This window comes from Entelurus aequoreus, linkage group LG03 (genome assembly GCF_033978785.1).
Source record: "Entelurus aequoreus isolate RoL-2023_Sb linkage group LG03, RoL_Eaeq_v1.1, whole genome shotgun sequence".
Lineage (NCBI taxonomy): Eukaryota > Metazoa > Chordata > Actinopteri > Syngnathiformes > Syngnathidae > Entelurus > Entelurus aequoreus.
The window spans coordinates 13,563,507-13,588,129 of NC_084733.1; the positions used below are offsets into that span (position 1 = coordinate 13,563,507).

General features: G+C 37.5%; 2 protein-coding genes across 3 annotated transcripts in view; both read right to left on the minus strand.

The window, feature by feature from the left end:
- Positions 1 to 10,519, minus strand: part of syne3 (spectrin repeat containing, nuclear envelope family member 3) — a 60,971-nt gene extending 50,452 nt beyond the window's left edge. For both annotated transcript variants that reach the window (XR_009825236.1, XM_062041289.1), the window contains exons 1-2: positions 10,385 to 10,519; positions 690 to 847 (exon numbers count right to left, since the gene is read on the minus strand). Coding sequence is in view for 1 of the 2 variants with exons in the window: in XM_062041289.1 (XP_061897273.1) it covers positions 690 to 833 (144 nt within the window). In the remaining variant the exon portion in view is untranslated. The remainder of the gene's footprint in view (positions 1 to 689; positions 848 to 10,384) is intronic.
- Positions 10,520 to 11,964: 1,445 nt separating this feature from the next.
- Positions 11,965 to 24,623, minus strand: part of gabrr2a (gamma-aminobutyric acid type A receptor subunit rho2a) — a 53,206-nt gene continuing 40,547 nt past the window's right edge. The window contains exons 8-9 of the mRNA XM_062041297.1: positions 21,427 to 21,635; positions 11,965 to 13,503 (exon numbers count right to left, since the gene is read on the minus strand). Of these exons, the coding sequence (XP_061897281.1) occupies positions 13,180 to 13,503; positions 21,427 to 21,635 (533 nt within the window). The 3' untranslated portion in view covers positions 11,965 to 13,179. The remainder of the gene's footprint in view (positions 13,504 to 21,426; positions 21,636 to 24,623) is intronic.

The window sequence follows — 24,623 nt, forward strand, 5'->3', positions numbered from 1 at the left end:
AGGTATAAAATAGAGTAAATATAGTAATATAAAATATAACATATATACGTAATATTTACATAATATATGTACAGTATATGATATATACTGATATACTATATTATATGTTTATATCATATATACAATATATAACAATGACCATGTACAATATTACAGTATAAGTAACAGCTGCAGCATAAAATAGAGAGAAATCCAGCAGAAAATAGACATTATAAACAAAGAGAAGTAGCTAACATAGAAGGGGTCAGGTAATAGACAGATATCATATATTGCTGTATGGCGAGTGATTATAAAGCTGGATGGAATGAAGGAGTTCTTGAATCGAACACTGTGGGAACGAAGCTGCAGGAGCCTGTTGGAGTATGAACTCTGCTGTCCCTCAATTGTCTGGTGGAGTGGGTGGGCAGGATTGTCCATGATGGCCAGCAGTTTGTCCAGTGTCCTCCTGTCCCTCACTGACACAAACGCCTCCAACTGCATGCCAATAGTTTGGCCGGCTTTCCGGATCGGTTTGTCAATCCGGTTTAAGTCCCTTTTGCTGGTGCTGCTGCCCCAACAAACCACTGCAAAGTACAGGGCACTGGCCACAAGAGACTGATAAAATATCTCCAACAGCTTGCTGCACACATTAAAGGACCTAAGCTTCCTCAGGAAAAAGAGTTGGGTTAAACAGAGTAAAACAATCTCACCTCTGTCTCCCTGAGTCGGCTTTCCAGGGCATCCCACGGCCCCTCTGTGTTGTCGTTTGTCCTCAGCTTCTCCTGGACAGCTTTCATCCAGGAGAGCGCCTCCTCCAGTCTCTCCATGAAGTCCTGCTGCTCTTGCTGCGTCATTGCCGGTTCAAGGCCTGCAGAGAAGCAGACGGCACACGATCACTGTCACTGTGGAGGAGCAATTGCAATAAAGTCAGCTAAGCTGTGCACATTAAAGGCCTACTGAAATGATTTTTTTTTATTTAAACGGGGATAGCAGATCCATTCTATGTGTCATACTTGATCATTTCGCGATATTGCCATATTTTTGCTGAAAGGATTTAGTAGAGAACAACGACGATAAAGATCGCAACTTTTGGTATCTGATAAAAAAAAAGCCTTGGCCCTACCGGAAGTTAGCGTGACGTAGTCAATTGAAAGGCTCCTCACATTTTCCTATTGTTTTCAATGCAGCGAGAGCGATTCGGACCGAGAAAGCGACGATTACCCCATTAATTTGAGCGAGGATGAAAGATTTGTGGATGAGGAACGTTAGAGTGAAGGACTAGAATGCAGTGCAAGACGTATCTTTTTTCGCTCTGACCGTAACTTAGGTACAAGCTGGCTCATTGGATTCCACACTCTCTCCTTTTTCTATTGTGGATCACGGATTTGTATTTTAAACCACCTCGGATACTATATCCTCTTGAAAATGAGAGTCAAGAACGCGAAATAGACATTCACAGTGACTTTTATCTCCACGACAATACATCGACGAAACACTTTAGCTACGGAGCTAACGTGATAGCATCGTGCTTAACTGCATATAGACACAAAATAAATAAGCCCCTGACTGGAAGGATAGACAGAAGATCAACAATACTATTAAACCAGGGACATGTAAATACACGGTTAATGCTTTCCAGCCTGGCGAAGGTTAACAATGCTGTTGCTAACGACGACATTGAAGCTAACTTAGCAACCGGACCTCACAGAGCTATGCTAAAAACATTAGCTATCCACCTACGCCAGCCAGCCCTCATCTGCTCATCAACACCCGTGCTCACCTGCGTTCCAGCGATCGACGATGTGACGAAGGACTTCACCCGATCATAGATGCGGTCGGCGAGACGGAGGAAGTTAAGGTGAGTTCGGCGGCTAGCGCGTCTGCTATCCATCTCTGTCCTCCTGGCTGTGTTGCTGTAGTCCGCCGCTAATACACCGATCCCACCTACAACTTTCTTCTTTGCAGTCTCCATTGTTCATTAAACAAATTGCAAAAGATTCACCAATACAGATGTCCAGAATACTGTGGAATTTTGAAATGAAAACAGAGCTTTTTTGTATTGTATTCAATGGGGTACCAATACTTCCGTATCAACCGTTTACGTCACGCGCATACGTCATTATATCTAGACGTTTTCAACCGGAAGTGTGGCGGGAAATTTTAAATTGCACTTTACAAGTTAACCCGGCCGTATTGGCATGTGTTGCAATGTTAAGATTTCATCATTGATATATAAACTATCAGACTGCGTGGTCGGTAGTAGTGGCTTTCAGTAGGCCTTTAAAGTAACAGTAGAGGAGTCACACTAGAGTTGGCTAAAACCAATCCAATATGCTAAGAAGTTTATAAGTACATTTATATTATATTGTTTCTATTTTTGAAATTACTGCAAGCCTCAAAACTATCAAAATTATTCCAATGGTTTCTTAGACAGCATAGATATGAATATGTAGATGGGAAACGCCCCTTTGATCATGCTATAATAGCATGTTTTGATGTTGAGAACAAAGTAAACCACATAGAAATTGGTTGACAAATGATCTATTTCCAATGTATATGCCATCCATCCATCCATCCATTTTCTACCGCTTGTCCCTTTTGGGGTCGCGGGGGGTGCTGGAGCCTATCTCAGCTGCATTCGGGCGGTCGGTGCCAAAAAAGTACCTAGCGCCTCCACCCACAGAGTGAACACACTGGATGACTGACAAGAGGCTTTAATCGGTTTATTTTATTCTCCTATAGATAGCTCAGAAGAGTATGAACAGATTTTGATTAAACTTTCGGGAAATGTCTGACATTGGATAAGGAACAAGTGATAACATGTTTGGGCTGATACGGATCACTGTCTGGATTCAGGATTTGTTTACTATTGGTAGGTAGGGCCTGGCAGAGGTCTAGTTCAGGGGTCGGCAACCCAAAATGTTGAAAGAGCCATATTGGACCACAAATACAAAAAAGTAATCAGTCTGGAGTCGCAAACAATTAAAAGACTTATATAAGTGTTATAATGATGGCATCAAAATGACTATATGTCGCAGGCTGACGCAAATCGTCGTTGACAGAAATGTTGAAATGTAATATTTATTCTACACATTTTTACAACATTGGAAAACATTAGTAAAACTTCTCAGAGGGTGAGATAACTCCTGGAAATGGCCAAAGGTATAGATGTGTGTGTCCAAGTTAAAGAAACCGTCAGGCTGTCTTCTGCTAATGGATTTATTACAATCTTTGCAAGCTGGGTAATGTTTGCTGTGGTCTGGAACAACATGGCGCACAAACAACTATCAGAAATGCAGCCAATATTACATACAGACAATATGTCATGAAACATGGAAAAATACACTAAATACACAGGACATGAAATGAGCTCAAATATAGCTACAAATGAGGCATAATGATGCAATATGTACATACAGCTAGCCTAAATAGCATGTTAGCATTGATTAGCTTGCAGCCATGCAGTGACCACATATGCCTGATTCACTCAACACAAAACGATAACATCAACAAAGCTCACCTTTGTGCATTCACGCACAGCATAAAAGGTCTGGTGGACAAAATGAGACAAAGAAGGAGTGGCACAAAACACGTCTTTCTGTGGCAGCGTCGGCGAAAGTTGTACATGGAAACAAACGGAGTCACAGTCCACACAACGGTGAGTTCAAGGGCCGCTGAAATATATTAAACAGTGGGCTTTCTAACAATTAGGAAGGTTTGTGTCATGTTTGTCCTCCTACAGAAACCATATTACAACGGAAAAACATATTTGTCACCCCATTTCTTTTCCATTTCCATACATTTTTGAAAAAGCTCCATAGAGCCACCAGGGCGCCGCTAAAGATCCCCATGTGGCTCTAGAGCCACGGGTTGCTGACCCCTTGTCTAGTTCATCGCTGTCCGAGTTTTTGAAATTATTTTGCAAAGCAACCTCCAACTGTGTCAACTGTTCCTAAAAAATGAATCATTTGATCCAAAGTGGCCCCCTACAAGTTAAATAAATGCCCACCTCTGCTGCTGTAGATGCTTTATTTTTATTTCTATTATAAAATGTCTCTGTCAGTTATTGAGGTTCCTGAAATTGTTTGAGACTGTGACTAAGCGGGGGATGTGACTTGAGGCAATAAGTGTCCAATAGAGGAGCTTTGAAACACCACATGAGTAGAAACATCCACGTTCTCACAAGGAAAAATTCTGCTCAAATGACTCATTCCCCCCGGCCACAGAAGAAATTCCTCACAAAACGAGCTGCTTTGGTTTTCTCTTACAAACACAAGTGCTGTTGTACTTTTGAAGGGGATACAGATAAAACCATGGGTACCAGTTTGTGAAGGAAAGAAAAACCCACTGGAAAACTGACAAAAGTCATTTAAAAAGCAATACATACAAGGTACAATGTAGTACTACAACGACAACATTGTCCCGATCAGCGTGTTATGCTGCCAACTCCGATACATGAGCGAGATCAGCTGATACTGACCACATGTATTAACTATACATTTTTCAAGTATTTATAGTGAGTGCTATTCACAGTTTAACAATACCAACACAATATTTAAACTAGTTCCCTATTCTCTTTTATTACATAAAATTTGTGGAAAAAACAAAGTCAATAGTACACAATACATAAAAAAAACACCATCTACAACTCTTTTAAAATCCTTTGATTTTTAGCCTCCAAGTCCTCCTGTGACCAGGTAATTACCTTATTTATCAGACTATAAGTCGCAGTTTTTTTCATAGTTTGGCCGGGGGTGCGACTTATGCTCAGGAGCGACTTATGTGTGAGATTATTAACACATTACCGTAAAATATCAAATAATATTATTTAGCTCATTCACGTAAGAGACTAGACCAGTGGTTCTTAACCTGGGTTCGATCGAACCCTAGGGGCTCGGTGAGTCGGGTTCCGGGGTTCAAGACACACCCGACTCATCGTGTGAATAAAAACTTCTCCCTATCGGCGTATTAAGGATACGGCAACAGCAGAAGTCACACTGATTTGCAGGTGTGTAATTTGTTGTGAGTTTATGCACTGTGTTGGTTTTGTTGTTTGAACAAGGTGATGTTCATGCACGGTTCATTTTGTGCACCAGTAAAATGGTAACACTTTAGTATGGGGAACATATTCACCATTAATTAGTTGCTTATTAACATGCAAATTAGTAACATATAGGATCTTAACTAGTCATTATTAAGTACTTATTAATGCCTTATTATAACACTAACCCCCTAACCCTAACCAAATAACTCTAAATTAAGTCTTTGTTACTTAGAATATGTTCCCCATATTAAAGTGTTACCAACAACATATAACTTTGTCTTGAATTTGAAAAAAAAAAACATTTTATTTTTCACTAAAGAAGGGTTCGGTGAATGCGCATATGAAACTGGTGGGGTCCGGTACCTCCAACAAGGTTAAGAACCACTGGACTAGACATATAAGATTTCATGGGATTTAGCGATTAGGAGTGACAGACTGTTTGGTAAACGTGTAGCATGTTCTATATGTTATAGTTATTTGAATGACTCTTACCATAATATGTTACGTTAACATACCAGGCACGTTCTCAGTTGGTTATTTATGCCTCATATAACGTACACTTATTCAGCCTGTTGTTCACTATTCTTTATTTATTTTAAATTGCCTTTCAAATGTCTATTCTTGGTGTTGGATTTTATCAAATAAATGTCCCCAAAAAATGCGACTTATACTCCAGTGTGACTTATATATGTTTTTTTCCTTCTTTATTATGCATTTTCGGCCGGTGCGACTTATACTCCGCAGCGACTTATAGTCCGAAAAATACGGTATTGCTGGAATTTGTTAACAACAAAAACGACAAGAAAGGATTTTGTAAGAAAATAAAAAGATCGACCTAATCACGAACGAATCGATCATATACTGACGCTACCCTTGGTGTCAACAACCGAATTATGGATCGATCCGCCCTCCTCTTTACAAGTAAGCCTGGTCGATACACACCAACAGAGGTTATATTATCCTCTCTCTGACTCCTATTAATCTATTTTTTTAATTTCCTGTTAATAACTGCTTACTTTCTGCTGTAACGTGCATCCATTTACAATTCTTAAAGTTAAGCGATTGTACATGCCACCTCTCTCCTACTGTTGTGTAACATGTTTAGCCTTGTCCTCTGGGATAATAATACTTATAAAATGCAGTTTATTGGACCCTTTCGAGTATTTTATTATTAACTTGAGGTTAAAGAATATACCTGCAAGAGCTATTTTATAATTGAGGTATGCCAATCCCATCTTTAAAAAGTCAAACACCATATTATTAAGGAGTTTGTGTTTTCAAAATGTTGCTTTCAAGTCAAATCGTGCAATAATTTGGCATTTTAGTGCATATAAATTTACTGACCGACATGCTCAATGGGAGGACTTTTGTCTGAAAAGCAGAAGTATTTCGCAACAAAATAACTGGAATCATAGTGTTAGTGATACTTGTATTTACAGTGTCAGTAGTACTTAGACTTAGACTTCCTTTTATTGTCATTCAAATTTGAACTTTACAGTACAGATAAGAACGAAATGTTGTTGCATTAGCTCGTTGTAGGGCTGCAACAACTAATCGATTAAATCGATTAAAATCGATTACCAAAATAGTTGGCGATTAATTTAGTCATCGATTCGTTGGAACTAGGCTATGCGCATGCGCGGAGGCTTTTTTGTAAATTTTTTAATTAATTTATTTATTTTTTTTGTTATTTTATTTTATTTTTTTATTTTTTTATAAACCTTTATTTATAAACTGCAACATTTACAAACAGCTGAGAAACAATAATCAAAATAAGTACAAAAACAGTACAAAACAGCACCAGGGCGGCACTGAGGCTACGTCTCATGAGGTGGCGCAAGCTAGCCAATGATGTGTCATGTGCAGCTCACGTGACGACGGCGTCTCCTTTGCTGGAAAAATTCGAAAAATGGCGCAGGAAAACACTACCGATAGTTTAGCGCAGAAACATCTTGAGGTTATTGCTTCAATAGAGAAAAGTGTACGACCTAAGTCGTCAAAAGTGTGGGAACACTTCACTTTAAAGACTTCAAAGTAGACCGTATCTTGCAAAACGGCACGGAAGTACAACATTGCTTCAGAAGCACCTGAAGAAGAAAAATGTTGGAGCCATGGATGAAGGGAACAACTCACAGTACGTAACTTTTTAAGTCCATAGTGGCAACAAGCATTCATGAGTTCAGCTTTTTTGTGAGTAACGTTAAAGTTATGCCTTTGTTGCAACGCGGGGCTGATAATGTGTCTCCGGCACATTTGACTCCGTTTTGAGAGAGAAAACGCACGGTTACCAATTTCGAAATAAACGTAGCGGACAGAAATATCTCAGGTTGGTTTCATAATGGATCAATGTAGCCAGGCCGATAAAGCTATATAAATATATTTAGATTTGAGTGACGCTTTAGTATAACTAAACGTTATGAAGGTGCTGGAATATTTCATGCTATTATTCAGAGGCAGCCTAAAATTAATCCTTTATTATTCACAACAGAAACGTGTACAATATCTGATTCAGTTCTGATGAGTGACATTTCTGTGTTATTGTTGGTGAATGCTGCACCCCCAATGTCCAGAACATGGTGCCAGTATGCTGGTTTTTTTCTCAATAAAATACTGGAAAGGATAGAAATGTAGTTTGTATCTTTTATCCGATTATTAATCGATTAATCGAACTAATAATCGACAGATTAATCGATTATCAAATTAATCGTTAGTTGCAGCCCTAGCTCGTTGTAGTACTTGAACTTGGTGTTGGCTGTCAGTAGTACTCCTACTTATAGTATCGGTGATATTTGTACTTGGTGTCGTAATATTTGTACTTGGTGTCGGTAGTTCTCGTACTTGGTGCCGGTAGTTCTCGTACTTGGTGCCGGTAGTTCTCGTACTTGGTGTCGGTAGTTCTCGTACTTGGTGCCGGTAGTACTCGTACTTGGTGTTGGTAGTTCTCGTACTTGGTGTCGGTAGTTCTCGTACTTGGTGTCGGTAGTTCTCGTGCTTGGTGTCGGTAGTTCTCGTACTACTTGGTGTCGGTAGTACTCTCACTCATAGTGTCAGTGATACTTGTATTTACAGTGTCAGTAGTACAAACCCCGTTTCCATATGAGTTGGGAAATTGTGTTAGATGTAAATATAAACGGAATACAATGATTTTCAAATCCTTTTCAACCCATATTCAGTTGAATATGCTACAAAGACAACATATTTGATGTTCAAACTGATAAACTTTTTTTTTTTTTTGCAAATAATCATTAACTTTAGAATTTGATGCCAGCAACACATGACAAAGAAGTTGGGAAAGGTGGCAATAAATACTGATAAAGTTGAGGAATGCTCATCAAACACTTATTTGGAACATCCCACAGGTGAACAGGCACATTGGGAACAGGTGGGTGCCATGATTGGGTATAAAAGTAGATTCCATGAAATGCTCAGTCATTCACAAACAAGGATGGGGCGAGGGTCACCACTTTGTCAACAAATGCGTGAGCAAATTGTTGAACAGTTTAAGAAAAACCTTTGTCAACCAGCTATTGCAAGGAATTTAGGGATTTCACCATCTACGCTCCGTAATATCATCAAAGGGTTCAGAGAATCTGGAGAAATCACTGCACGTAAGCAGCTAAGCCCGTGACCTTCGATCCCTCAGGCTGTACTGCATCAACAAGCGACATCAGTGTGTAAAGGATATCACCACATGGGCTCAGGAACACTTCAGAAACCCACTGTCAGTAACTACAGTTGGTCGCTACATCTGTAAGTGCAAGTTAAAACTCTCCTATGCAAGGCGAAAACCGTTTATCAACAACACCCAGAAACGCCGTCGGCTTCGCTGGGCCTGAGCTCATCTAAGATGGACTGATACAAAGTGGAAAAGTGTTCTGTGGTCTGACGAGTCCACATTTCAAATTGTTTTTGGAAACTGTGGACGTTGTGTCCTCCGGACCAAAGAGGAAATGATCCATCCGGATTGTTCTAGACGCAAAGTTGAAAAGCCAGCATCTGTGATGGTATGGGGGTGTATTAGTGCCCAAGACATGGGTAACTTACACATCTGTGAAAGCGCCATTAATGCTGAAAGGTACATACAGGTTTTGGAGCAACATATGTTGCCATCCAAGCAACGTTACCATGGACGCCCCTGCTTATTTCAGCAAGACAATGCCAAGCCACGTGTTACATCAACGTGGCTTCATAGTAAAAGAGTGCGGGTACTAGACTGGCCTGCCTGTAGTCCAGACCTGTCTCCCATTGAAAATGTGTGGCGCATTATGAAGCCTAAAATACCACAACGGAGACCCCCGGACTGTTGAACAACTTAAGCTGTACATCAAGCAAGAATGGGAAAGAATTCCACCTGAGAAGCTTAAAAAATGTGTCTCCTCAGTTCCCCAAACGTTTACTGAGTGTTGTTAAAAGGAAAGGCCATGTAACACAATGGTGAACATGCCCTTTCCCAACTACTTTGGCACGTGTTGCAGCCATGAAATTCTAAGTTAATTATTATATTTAAAAAAACAAAACGTTTATGAGTTTGAACATCAAATATGTTGTCTTTGTAGTGCATTCAATTAAATATGGGTTGAAAAGGATTTGCAAATCATTGTATTCTGTTTATATTTACATCTAACACAATTTCCCAACTCATATGGAAACGGGGTTTGTACTTGTACTTGGTGTCGACTGTCAGTAGTACTCCTACTTATAGTGTCAGTGATACTTGTACTTGGTGTCAGTGATACTTTTACTTGGTGTCAGTAGTAGTTGGTGTCCATAGTACTTGTACTTGAAGTCAGTAGTACTCTTACTTATACCGTCAGTAATACTTGTACTTGGTGTTACTAGTACTTGTATATGGTGTCAGTGGAACTTGACGGCTGGAGTTAATATCTTATAAAAGAGCTAATAGCCACGTTTGTACTTCAAATGCTTTATTTACTGTAGTATATTTATTTTAGATGCGACTTTTAAACAAGAAATACCGGTTTGGAAGAATTTATTATGTATATTCCGTAATTCGCTCACTGTGCAACTTTAGTTTTGTCTTATGCTACAATTCATAAGCTGTGCTTCTGCAATATTTTTATTGCAATGTAAAAATATCAACGCCACTATATTGTGGCGGCTAACTTACGTGTACTTATATGATGCACACAAGCAACACAACTTACTTGGGATTAGTTACAAAAAAGCAGAAGAGTTTAAAAAGAAACAGTTTAGCTCATTATTGCAAAAAACGTTGCAGTAGTTACATGAGGAGCAACAGACAACTCGTTTATTTACCCGCCTTTGCAAGGCCAGTTACAATCTAACTACTCCAGTTACTCGGCCGAAAAGTACTCTATAATAACACAAAAGAATACTCACCACGTCGTTATTGTCGGCAAACAGACGAAGGAACAAAACGTTGTCCTTTTGTGTTTTTGTTTTTGGTGAAGTTATGGCAGACAGGAAGTAAAGCAGGCGTGGCGCATTCACAGACACCTCGTAAATAAGAAGGTCTGCCCAGCCAGTCACGGTCCCTTTAAGGACATCCCGTAAAAAGCACGACTATCCAAGCAGTCGCGGTTGGATATGGGTGTTCTTCCCTTTTTTTAATTGTTTACCGATGCTAGTGTAACTAAATGTTTTATAAGAGGGGCTACAAGCCCAACATGAAGGATAAAGAGTAGACAGTAACCCGAGAGGCACGTATTTTATTTAGTGCCAAAAGGCTCTCGTGAAAAAACACCGCTTCTCGAAATAATCGTACACTTCCGGTTTCACAATAATAGCGTAACACATCCGGCCCATTTGCGCTGACAGAAATGAAAAATGACTTACTTCTGAAACGGTGCAGGGGCGTAAACGGTGCCCGAAACAGTACTAAAAATATAAAATATACATTTAAAAAAAAAACTAACGTAAATTTTTATTGGGTTAGTGACAGGCAAGTTGAGCGGAAGTGTAGTTGAAATACTTCAATAATGTGAATATTCAACAATATGGAATTACACGCACACAACATATTGTCATAATTGTCACAGCAAAACCGTAATTTTTACAGCGAAAGTGCAACAAAATGCAACCCTTCTTTTGTTAGACACGCACCACTTTTATCGTGAAGGCCAAAAGTGTGCGCTGTGTTAGGAGTGGTGATACTGAAAATGTTGGTATCGAAGCGATACCAGACAAGCACAGGATTTCTATCGTTAATACTGAGACCGATACCAAGACTTGAAACTTGAAACGTCATAACCACTAACAAGTTAGTTGATTATATGAGAAACATTGAAACAAGTTTGTGCAAAAAAAAAAAAAAGTTATTACTAAATACATTAATTCAAAACAATGTAAAAGTATGCAAATCCAAAAATATAAACAGAAAAAATTGTTTTACTACACAGATAAAAGTCACTATCACACACTTTATTTATTTTGGCTGCACACAATAAAAAGTCCAACATTTTCACCTTGTGATATTTTACATGAATGGAAGATGACAAATAAAATATACATTTGAGAAGAAATGGTGTGTGAATGCTGAAGAAATACGAAATATTGAACTTTGAGAAATGTAAACAATGTTACGTCAATGTTTTGATGTTGTATTGAAAGTTCTGTATCAACATATTTAACAGAATACCAATTATACATTGAAGTATTTTGGTGTGTTATAACATTACACAATTAATGACACAAATGACCTTTAACATTCACACAATTATTACAGCATGATCAGTTTTTGTTTCTATAGCTATCACTCATATCTATAATAAATAGCTATTAGTCATATATATATATATATATATATATATATATATATATATATATATATATATATATATATATATATATATATATATATATATATATATATATATATATATATATATATATATATATATGTATGTATATATATATATATATATATATATATATATATATATATAGTATATAAAGTTGGCAATCTTATATATATATGTATGATTAAAATTAATATTTATGATACATTGGTATCACTAAATGCAATTAATAGTTATCAGTTATATATAAATAAACAGGTATCAATCATATTTAAAATTGTTAAATAGCTGTCAGTCATATATAATATACAGTAATAATGAAGTTATCAATCATATATACAATTAGCTATCAGTCATATATAATAGATATTCTCATATTATAATCAATAAGTAGTTATCAGTCATACAGTATATAATAGTTATCAGTTGAACATAATAAATAAACAGCTATCATCTACATATAATTTATAGCCATCAGTCATACAGATAATTAATAGTTATCAGTAATATAAATAATCAATAGTTCCAGCCATCCATCCATTTTCTACCGCTTGTCCCTTTTGGGGTCACGGGGGTGCTGGAGCCTATCTCAGCTGCATATAATCAATAGTTATCAGTCAAATATATAATAAGTAGCAGTCATACAGTATATCCAATTAATAGGTATCAGTCATAATAATAAATAAATAATTATCCATCCATCCATCCATCCATTTTCTACCGCTTATTCCCTTCTGGGTCGCGGGGGGTGCTGGAGCCTATCTCAGCTGCATATACTCAATAGTTATCAGTCAAATATATAATAAGTAGCAGTCATACATTATATCCAATTAATAGGTATCAGTCATAATAATAAATAAGTAATTATGTCATATATATATATGAATACATAGCTATTAGTCATAAATATATATTTAATAACTATCAGTTTCAGAAAATAACAATAATAAGGTATTAGTCATATATATATATAATTAACAAACACCTATCGTCATGTATAATTAATAGTTATTGTCATGTATAATTAGTAGTTATTAGTCATATCTAATTAATAGCTATTTGTCACAATATATTTAAGATACATAGCTATCAGTCATATATATATAATTATTAAACAACCATTAGTCATACTGTATATATATTTTCATGAATTGATATTTGGCATTTCCTTCAATGTGGTTACAAAAATGGAGGACCACCACAACAAGAATGTAAATAGAAAGTCTTTCATTGTCAAAAAAAAAAATCTTCTTCTTCTCTTCATGGACGTTGACGTTGCTGCGTGAAAAAAAAAAACCTGAAAGTTGTGAGTCTTAGCACTAAAACTTGCAGACAGTGAAGTAGAAAAGTTGTTGTCATCTAATATGAAAAAGTGTTTCAGCAGTAGACAGACCAGTAGATCAGGTTGAAGAAAATATAGGAACCGGGAAAAATCATGCGTGAATATTTATCTATTGCGTGCGTGTTCTGTATGATGTTTAGACGGCGGAGACTCTTCTTCTTCTTGGTGGTTGTGGACTCACTGCTGACTGACAGGTGAACCACCATGTGTTCTACCTTCTCTGCAACCTCCTCCTCCTCCTCCTCCTCCAGCGGCTCTTCCGTGTATCCCGCAAGGCTGTTGGTGTCCGCCTCGCTGTAGGTGCCGTCCAACATGGCCATGGTTCTTGTCTGGGAGATCCCGCACGTGCACGGCAGCGACTGAAATATGCCAGATATTGCTTTATTATTGTCACATAGTTCAAAAAACCCAAAAGCAGTGAAGTAGGCACGTTGGGTAAATGGTAAATAAAAACAAAATACAATGATTTGCAAATCCTTTTCAACTTATATTCAATTGAGTAGACTGCAAAGACAAGATACTTAATGTTTGAACTGAGAAACTTCATTTTTTTTGCAAATAATAATTAACTTAGAATTTAATGGCAGCAACACATAGCAAAAAAGTTGGCACAGGGGCATGTTCACCACTGTGTTACATGGCCTTTCCTTTTAACAACACTCAGTAAACATTTGGGAACTGAGGTACACTACTGTTCAAAAGTTTGGGGTCACCCAAACAATTTTGTGGAATAGCCTTCATTTCTAAGAACAAGAATAGACTGTCGAGTTTCAGATGAAAGTTCTCTTTTTCTGGCCATTTTGAGCGTTTAATTGACCCCACAAATGTGATGCTCCAGAAACTCAATCTGCTCCAAGGAAGGTCAGTTTTGTAGCTTCTGTAACGAGCTAAACTGTTTTCAGATGTGTGAACATGATTGCACAAGGGTTTTCTAATCATCAATTAGCCTTCTGAGCCAATGAGCAAACACATTGTACCATTAGAACACTGGAGTGATAGTTGCTGGAAATGGGCCTCTATACATCTATGTAGATATTGCACCAAAAACCAGACATTTGCAGCTAGAATAGTCATTTACCACATTAGCAATGTATAGAGTGTATTTCTTTAAAGTTAAGACTAGTTTAAAGTTATCTTCATTGAAAAGTACAGTGCTTTTCCTTCAAAAATAAGGACATTTCAATGTGACCCCAAACTTTTGAACGGTAGTGTATATTGTAGCGTCCTGGAAGGGTTAGTGCTGCAAGGGGTTCTGGGTATTTGTTCTGTTGTGTTTATGTTGTGTTACGGTGCGGATGTTCTCCCGAAATGTGTCTGTCATTCTTGTTTGGTGTGGGTTCACAGTGTGGCGCATATTTATAACAGTGTTAAAGTTGTTTATATGGCCACTCTCAGTGTGACCTGTATGGCTGTTGACCAAGTATGCCTTGCATTCACTTGTGTGTGTGAAAAGCCGTAGATATTATGTGACTGGGCCGGCACGCAAAGGCAGTGCCTTTAAGGTTTATTGGCGCTCTGTACTTCTCCCTACGTCCGTGTACACAGCAACGTTTTAAAAAGTCATACATTTTACTTTTTGAAACCGATACCGATAATTTTGAAACCGATACTGATAATTTCCGATATTACATTTTTAAAGCATTTATCGGCCGATATTATCCCTACTTTGAATTAAGGCTGAAACGACGCGTCGACGTAGTCGACGTCATCGGTTACGTAAATACGTCGACGCCGTTTTTGTGCGTCGACGCGTCGCATATTTACGTCACACTACCGTCATGGCGGAGCGCAAAGCAGACTGTGCGAGCGAGGGGGAAAAAATCACGCCAAAAGTGGTCAAAAGTGTGGGAGTATTTCAATACACGGCCTAATAATGTTGTTGTATGCACACTGTGTCGAGCGTAAATGGCCTATCATAGCATAGGCAGCACAACGGCTATGAACGAGCATTTGAAAAGAAAACCATCAACTAGTCAATCGTCCGCGCGAGTATACGTTGTCATCATTACACAAAAACATGAATGTGTCATTTGTATCTGCTAGGGGTGTAACGGTACGTGTTTTGTATTGAACCGTTTCGGTACGGGGCTTTTGGTTCGGTACGGGGGTGTACCGAACGAGTTGCTAAGCTAAAGCTAACTTTAGCTGCTAAAGTCTTAACAAGCTGCTTCGCTCCTTCTGCGGCTGCCTCTGTCTCAGCACGCAGCATTGTCCCACCCACACAACCATCTGATTGGTACACACAAAGCGTTATACAAAGCGTTATCAGCCAATCAGCAGTGCGTATTCAAAACGTTACCAGCCAATCAGCAGTGTGTATTCAGAGCGCATGTAGTCAGCGCTTCAGCGTGGAGCAGATAGGTGTTTAGCAGGTGAGCATCAGGCAGCGGACTCTCCCCAAATGATAATAAACACCTCCCAGTCAACTACTAGTAACATCACTATGAGCTAGGGATGGGCGATACCACACTTTTAGGATTCGATACGATACCGATACTTTATCTTGCCTTTTCATCGATACCGATACCATTAATTTCTTATTGGCAATTTTTGTCAGTCAAAAATATTATTACTATTGTTATTATTTAAGACAAATCACAAGACAAATACAGACCATTTATACCACATTTATTATGGTCAATATATAATAAAAGTAAAATTAAAATAAATAACAAATATGAAATATAAATTAAATATTATATATAATAATAATTATATATAATAATAATTAGATATTAGGGCTTTCCAATTAACTGTCAAATCCGAATCGCAAGAAGCTGCAGTTATTTTTTAAAGTTTGTGATATAATTAGCAATTAATGAAATATGAAATAGGTTAATGTTTTCGAAATGTAAGAAATGATGTTACAGATTAAAACCAAAATCACATTCAATCATATATTTCAAGATTTTCTTGGAAAAAAATAAAACTAATGCAAAGATGAAGAATCTCCAAATGTTATCCCTTTCTTATCTTGTTTTAAATACTCAAGCAATTTTCAACTAACAGTAAATTCCCCTGTGTGGAAATTATTTGAATTTAGGATAATCATTTAAACAAAAATATTCAGTAAACATTACTAAAAAAACAAAAAAACAATGCCTGTTTTAAGTCAACAATTGGACAACACTGGATATGCCTGGCTGCATCGCTGTCGGCTGGCTGTGTGTGTGTTGCACGTTGACGACGCTCATTCGCTGTCTCCTGTCACGTGACTGGGCCAGCTCTATACTCTGCCAGGTACAGGGGTGTCCCAGCACATAGTAAGTTAAGTAAGTCATCAAAAACATCTGAAAGTGATGCTTGCACCCCCCACACGCCGTTTTTTGGTTTATATCGATACTTTTTTCAGAAAAGTGATGCCAAATGAGTAGCGTGTGAGTATCGATATATCGATACCACAGGATCGATACGCACATCCCTACTATGAGCCCGTTGACCTTCTAGGAATATAAACTGGAGCTCAGCTCACTCGCAGTCCTGGCTTGAGGTGAAGGCTACCGGTAATTAGCTCTCAGTTCCAGCCACATCGACCCCTTCTGAGCGCTTATTTTCAGCTGCTGGGAATATTGTAAACAAGAAAAGAACCAGAGCATGTGGACATGCTAACCTTTCTTCATTACAACTGTTAGTCACTCACTGGAATGAGTAGAATTGGTTATTGTGTACTGTGTTGGACTGGATGTTTATTTTGCACATTTTAAAAGCAATACTTAATGTTTACAGTGCTCCAGAATATTTAGATTGGCACTTTTTTGTATTGGATGATTTTTGCACATTTTAAAGCAAAATAAGCAATACTTTTACTTTTGAAATGCTTATACTATTGCAGAATATTACGATTTGCACTGGATGTTTACTTTTATATTTGCACATTAAAAAGCAAATAAGCTACTTTTAATTTTGTTAAATGTTAAAAGTTTTAAATGTTTACATTGTTACAGAATATTTTGTCATGTTGTTGTCAATGTTGACTGAGTGGCCATACTTTTTTTTTTTTGTAAATAAAAGCAATGCCTTTTGAAAAAACTGGCCTACATTTATTTTTTCATCTTCATTTTGAATAAAAAAAATAATCGGTAAAAGGAAAAATAATCTATAGATGAATCGAAAAAATAATCTATAGATTAACCGATTAATCGAAAAAAATAATCTATAGATTAATCGATAGAAAAATAATCGTTAGCTGCAGCCTTACTTTGAATCAGTCCATCATAGATGAGTTCGGGCCCAGCGAATCCGGCGGCATTTCTGGGTGTTGTTGATAAATGGCTTTCGCTTTGCATTATAGAATTTTAACTTGCACGTACATTGTAGCGACCAACTGTAGTTACTGACAGTGGTCGTAGGTTGAAAAGGATTTGCAAATCATTGTATTCTGTTTTTATTTACGATTTACACAACGTGCCAACTTCACTGCTTTTGGGTTTTGTACATCGCAGTAAACGCAAACCAAAGCAGGCTGTGTTTCAATGCAAAATACAAAAAAGTCAACTTGACCCTTTCTAGTTTCATATGTTGTGTTTTCCAGACTATAAGCCGCTACTTTTTTCCAACGCTTTGAACCCTGCGGCTAAGGAAACTGCGCGGCTAATTTCTGTGATGGCACCGACTTGACTTGACTCGAGGAAAAGACGACAGTTTTGACTACTTTATTTTTGTATTTGTAGCCAACAATGCAGCAGTAGCAACAACAACAACAACAACATCCTTTGCAAGCTTTGAACACACACACTTCTCATTCAACTCCAAACTCACCACTCCCCTGCTTCCCCCCGCCCTCTTCATGTCCCAAAATAACGGTTTAGGATATGCCTGTAATATGACCCTTTGATTTTGGGCCTCTAGAATTAGCATGTCCTTACCCATCATGTCAACAGGGTGAAATTACATCTGACAAGTTGACAACACTTTTAAAGATATGCAGAGGAGCTCTGAATTACACTGGATATTTACTTTTCATTGACTGGATTGACGGCCAAGACTGTTCTTTGTTATTTATACATTTAATTTGATAACTTTTCTACTATCCCATCAAACAAAAACATGTTTATTCAGAAAGTCTTTTTGGTCCGTTTCTAAAAATAAATGTATTTGACATAGGATTCTGATGGTATATGGTAAATGGGTTATACTTGTATAGCGCTTTTCTACCTTCAATGTACTCAAAGCATCCCCAGACTAGTGGTGAGTATAAGGAAAGGCAAGGGGGAGTTACAGACTGACAACTCTTTTTACATGTTTAAATTGCTGTACAGACCACTCGAACATGGCAGAAGTGTCGCATGTAAAAAGACAATAGGTGGTACCTGCTTCACACACACACATTTTTTTTACCCACACACGCCGATCGAAACATGGACAGACAGATATTTTTTTACACGTAGATAAATCCTAATACACAGACAACTTAAAACACACACCAGCGGATTTTGTTACGCACACACATAGATTGAGATAAACGTTAGCAAATAATTTTGCTAAAATAATCCTTCCATAGTTCTTTTTGTGGTATAATAAGAATATGTCCGTCAACAAATGTTACCCGTAGAATCGAATCGTTCATACACCGTATCAAATCTTATTGAATCGTTTATACCAGGGGTGCCCATTAAGTCGGCGTATGTGTGTTGGCTCAGAATGGCAATGTGTTGGGTGAGTGACGTCAGTGAGGGGGTGGGCGAGTAAAGAGAGAGGTAGAGTGTGCACTGTGCACGTTTCCTGTTGTGCCCTGCAAAACTAATAATGAAACAACCAGATTGTCATGAATCTGCGGCTTCGTCATTCTGAGAGCGTAGGGTGTTACCCCCCGACAAAAACATCGACCCTGGAGGGAACGTCTGCCCTGTGCTCCTCGACTACGGTCTGCACGGGAGCCGAACAGCAGGACAGGTGTAACAACTACATTATTACCTGTCACTTTTTATAACTCCTTGTGCAGATCTGAATGCTTATTATTTAAATGTTTACCAAAGTTTGAAGCAAAGCTGGTAATACTAATCACCACGTTTGACAAGGCATGTTTTAAAGCAGAACTTGCAGCGCGGCGCTTCCCTGTTTAAAGCGCCACCTTTAGCGTTAGTTTTGGAGCCCAAATACCTCCATATTGCGCTTCAAGCACCCTCTTCATTAACCAGTAGAATTGTCATTTTTTTTTGCCATTCTTCCTTTCCACAATGTTATTGCCCGTATGCGCTATGTGTGTGCGCTTTGACACACTCAACATCATGCGCCTTAGCTCTGTAGTCACCGCCGCACATCAACATGTTGATGAAAAAAAGATACCGGTATTTCTCTATAATAGTACTTCTGCAGTACAGTACCACTTTCAATTAACTAGTAGCAAGGTACTTTATTAGTACCGGTATACCGTACAACCCTAAGACACATACATATATACATATATATATATATATATGTATATACATATATAATATACATACATATATATATATACAGTATATATACACTACCATTCAAAAGTAGTGTATATATACACTACACTACTACCCCAAACTTTTGAACGGTAGTGTATATATACACTACCGTTCAAAAGTTTGGGGTCACATTGAAATGTCCTTATTTTTGAAGGAAAAGCACTGTACTTTTTAATGAAGATAACTTTAAACTAGTCTTAACTTTAAAGAAATACACTCTATACATTGCTAATGTGGTAAATGACTATTCTAGCTGCAAATGTCTGGTTTTTGGTGCAATATCTACATAGGTGAATAGAGGCCCATTTCCAGCAACTATCACTCCAGTGTTCTAATGGTACAATGTGTTTGCTCATTGGCTCAGAAGGCTAATTGATGATTAGAAAACCCTTGTGCAATCATGTACACACATCTGAAAACAGTTTAGCTCGTTACAGAAGCTACAAAACTGACCTTCCTTTGAGCAGATTGAGTTTCTGGAGCATCACATTTGTGGGGTCAATCAAACGCTCAAAATGGCCAGAAAAAGAGAACTTTCATCGGAAACTCGACAGTCTATTCTTGTTCTTAGAAATGAAAGCTATTCCACAAAATTGTTTGGGTGACCCCAAACTTTTGAACGGTAGTGTACATTATATATATATATATATATATATATATATATATATATATATATATATATATATATATATATATATATATATATATATATATATATATATATATATATATATATATATAACATACTTATATATATATATATATATATATATATATATATATATATAACATACATACATACATACATATATATATATATATATATATATATATATATAGAGAGAGAGAGAGAGAGAGGATGAGATAGATCACCTCGATGCTGAAAAAGTGTGGTTACCCCTGTTTTATACACAAATCTTTTCCAATCGTTGAGTTTTTAAAATATATCGTTTTTGAATCACAGCGTAACCCAGGTTTCTAGATGAAAAACAAATCGTCCATCATCTATTTTCATACCTACCCTCCCTCTGTTTAGCTACCTACCGACCTACCAACCATCTGCCCACCTACCTACCAACCAACCTTCTATCCACCTACCTAACAACTACTTATTTACATACCTATCAACCAACAAACCAACCAACCAACCATTTATCCACCTACCTGTCAACCAACAATTTATCCAGCTACCAACCAACCCTCTGGTCAGCTACCTACCTACCTACCAACCCTCTATTCACTTACCAACCGACCAACCCACTATCCACATACCTACCTACCACCCAGCCATTTATTCCCATACCTACCTACCTAATAACAATTTACATACCTACCAACCAACCGACCAACCAACCAACCATCTATCCACATACCTACCTACCTACCTATCAATCTACCTACCTACTGTGCCAACAACCTACCAACCAAACAACCATCTACCCACATATTTACCTACCTACCTACCAATCTACCTACCTCCCGAGCAACCAACCAACAAACAAACCAAACAACCATCTACCCACCTAGACTGGCCATGGGTATTACTGGGAAATTTTCCAGTGGGTCGATCAATAACGGGCTATTTTTTTTACTTTCTGCACCAAGCCTTAGTAACTACAATAACTCTCCTTGTCTGACCCTGCTACATATACGTATGGCAGGTGTGGTAGTTGCCATTCTAGTGTCCAATGTAAGTTTAGTTTTTCCCCCAGTTCCATCCATCTTCATACTTTTCTATGTGAGTACATTACTTAATGAAGGGTTACGAGTCAAAACGAGTCTAGTCCGTGAGCTTTGTTTGTTAATAAATCTATAAAGAAGAAAAAAAACCGACTCTGGAAGTACCTGGGATCTTGCCCGCTCTCTCCTTTTGCGTTCCCGGCGGTCCTGGACGGTGGACAGGTAGTTGACAGCAGCGTATTCCAACACAGATAAGAAGACAAAAACGAAGCTGACCCAGAGGTAAATGTCCACTGCCTTGATGTAGGACACCCGAGGCATGGACGCATTGACGCCAGTGATGATGGTGGACATGGTTAGCACTGTAGTGATACCTGCACACAAAATACACAACATGACCTCATGTTATCGTCCACAGGGCAAGCAAAAGGAGTCACGTGTTACATCTTTATTGAGTAAGACTAAAAGGGGACACATTATATATTGTATACATACAGTAGAAAACTGAAACTACCCTACTCAGCTGGCTTTTAAGGTAAATTATTACTTTACCACATTTAACTTTGTTGTTTGATGCAAGAAGAGTCATGTTACGACCTGTTATGCCAGGACATTCTTTGCTTTAGTTTTTGGGTGTTTTTGGCTTCTCTTCCTGTTTTAGGTTCTTATTTTGGTTCCACTTCCTGTTTTGTTTGTATTCTGTTTGCTCTAACTTTACACTATTTCTGAGCGCTTACCTCCTCATTTAGACTTAGACTTAGACAAACTTTAATGATCCACAAGGGAAATTGTTCAACACAGTAGCTCAGTTACAATGATGGAAAGTGTAAGGATGGAAAGGACAATGCAGGTATAAATAGACTAATATAGCGATAAAAAATCTCACATATATACGAATATATACATAATATGTGTACAGAATAATATATATACAGATATATTATATTATGTCTATAACATATATACAATATATACCAATGACCATGTACAATATTACAGTATATACAGTATATGTGACAGCAGCAGCTAAAAATAGAGAGTAGATCCAGCAGGAAATAGAAAAATAGACATTATAAACATTATAAACAAAGAGAAGTAGCTAACATGTCAGGTGCAGCTTATTTGGGTTGATTGTCTCACCTGGTGTTGAAGGGATATTTAAGCCATTGTCTCTTTTCTGTTGGTTGTGGGATCATTAAAAAGTTTGGCGACTTATTGTTCAGAGGAACTTTCACGCTTTGTGGCATTTTTTTGACTTCTTGTTTTGCATTTCTTTATACTTTCTGTTGGCTCTCTTTAGTTGTTTTTCTTGCACAGTTTCCCTGTGCTTGCTTCGTGCATATCCCTGTTGATTGATTGAAGCTTTTATTAGTAGATTGCACAGTACAGTACATATTCCGTACAATTGACCACTAAATGGTAACACCCGAATAAGTTTTTCAACTTGTTTAAGTCGGGGTCCACGTAAATCAATTCATGGTTGCACTCTACCTTGGGTTTTTTGAACTTTTGACATTAAATACCCATTTACCTGCATGTTGTGTGCTGTCTCCTGCTTTTTGGGGTTAAGACCTCTGCTACAAAGAGCATTCTTAACAGAATGATCCCACCAACAAATAATGTTGGCAGATTTGGTCCTCCTTGAAAACGAGATGCTGCATCTCAAGGGGTTTTCCATTAATAAATTCAAATAACGGTTTGATAAATACCCACCTGGCATCAGTGTTTGCATTCTGTTTGCTCTAGCTTTACTCTCTTTCTAAACGCTTACCTCCTCACCTGCGGTTTATTTGGGTTGATTGTCTCACCTGGTGTTGGAGGGCTATTTAAGCCATTGTCTCTCTTCTTTGTTAATAGTAGGATCATTCCAAATGTTCGGCGTCTTGTTGTTCAGAGGAATTTTCACAGTTTGTGTCATTTTTTTACTTCTTGTTTTGCATTTATTTCTTGTTAACTATCTTTAATTATTTTTCTTGCACAGTTTCCCTGTGCTCGCTTTGGCATTAAATCCCCATTTACCTGCACATTGCGCGCTGTTTCCGGCTTTTTGGGGTCACAAGCTCTGCTACAAAGAGCACTCCTAACAAGTCATGCACACAGACAAAATATATTTTTAATAATGATAATCCTATTTTTGAAAACACTGTTTTTAGGTTTTGTGTGATTAATGTGTTCATTAAGTATGTCAAAATAAAAAAACAAAATAAGAGTACAGTCACATAAGTGGTATTGTATTAAAAAAGGAAACTAATTTTGAAGTACGATAATCAACTTTTAAGTTGATATGTATTTTGTAAAATACGACAATTGTTAATTTTGCAAATAAAGGAATTTTACAATGAGGGTTGTATAATATACACAACCGTACAGAAGGTAAGAGATGCTAAGGTACTACACGGCAGGTAACCAAAGGTAAAATAAGGTAAAAAGAAGTAGGTAACAGGAGATAGGAGAATGTAAGAAGTAGGTAACCAAAAGTACGAGAAGATTAGAAATAGGTAAGAGAAGGTAATAGGTAGGTAACAGAAGGTAAAGCAACATAAGACATGGTAAAAGAAGTGAGAAGGTAAGAAGTAGGTAACAGAAAGTAAGAGAAGGTTAGAAATCGGTAAGAGAAGGTAACAGGTAAGTAAAAGAAGGTTAAAAAGTAGGTAACAGAATGTAAAAGATGGTAAGAAGTAGGTAACAGAAGTTAAGAGAAGGTAAAAAGTAGGCAACAGAAGGCAGGATAAGGTTAGAGATAGGTAAAAGAAGACACAAGGGAGGTAACAGAAGGTAAAACAAGGTAATAAGTAGGTAACAGAAGTTAAGAGAAGGTACAAAGTAAGCTACAGAAGATTGGAAAGGGTCAGAAATAGGTAAAAGAAGGTAAAAGGTAGGAAACAGAGGGCAAAAGAAGGTGAGAAGTAGGTAACAAATTGTAAAATAAGATAAGAAGTAGGTAAAAGAAGTTAAGAGAAAGTAAGGAGTCAGTAACAGAAGGCAGGGGAAGGTTACAAATAGGTAAGAAAAGGTAGGAGGTAGGTAACAGAAGGTAAGAAGTAGGAAACAGAAGGAAACCAAAGGTAAAATAAGGTAATATGTAGTTAAGAGAAGGTAAAAAGCAGGCAACAGAAGGTAAGGCAGTGAAAAATAAGGTAAGACGTAGGTACCAGAAAGTTAAAAAGGGGAGAATTATGTAACAGAAGGTAAGCCAATGTAAAATAGGGTAAAATAATGTAATACATAGGTAACAGAGGAAAAAAGGTAAGAAGTAGGCAACAGAAGGTAAAATAAAACAAGATAAGGTAATAAATAGGTAAGTAAGGTGAGCAGTATTGTAGGTAAGAGAAAGTAAACTAAAGGAAGATGTAGATAACTGA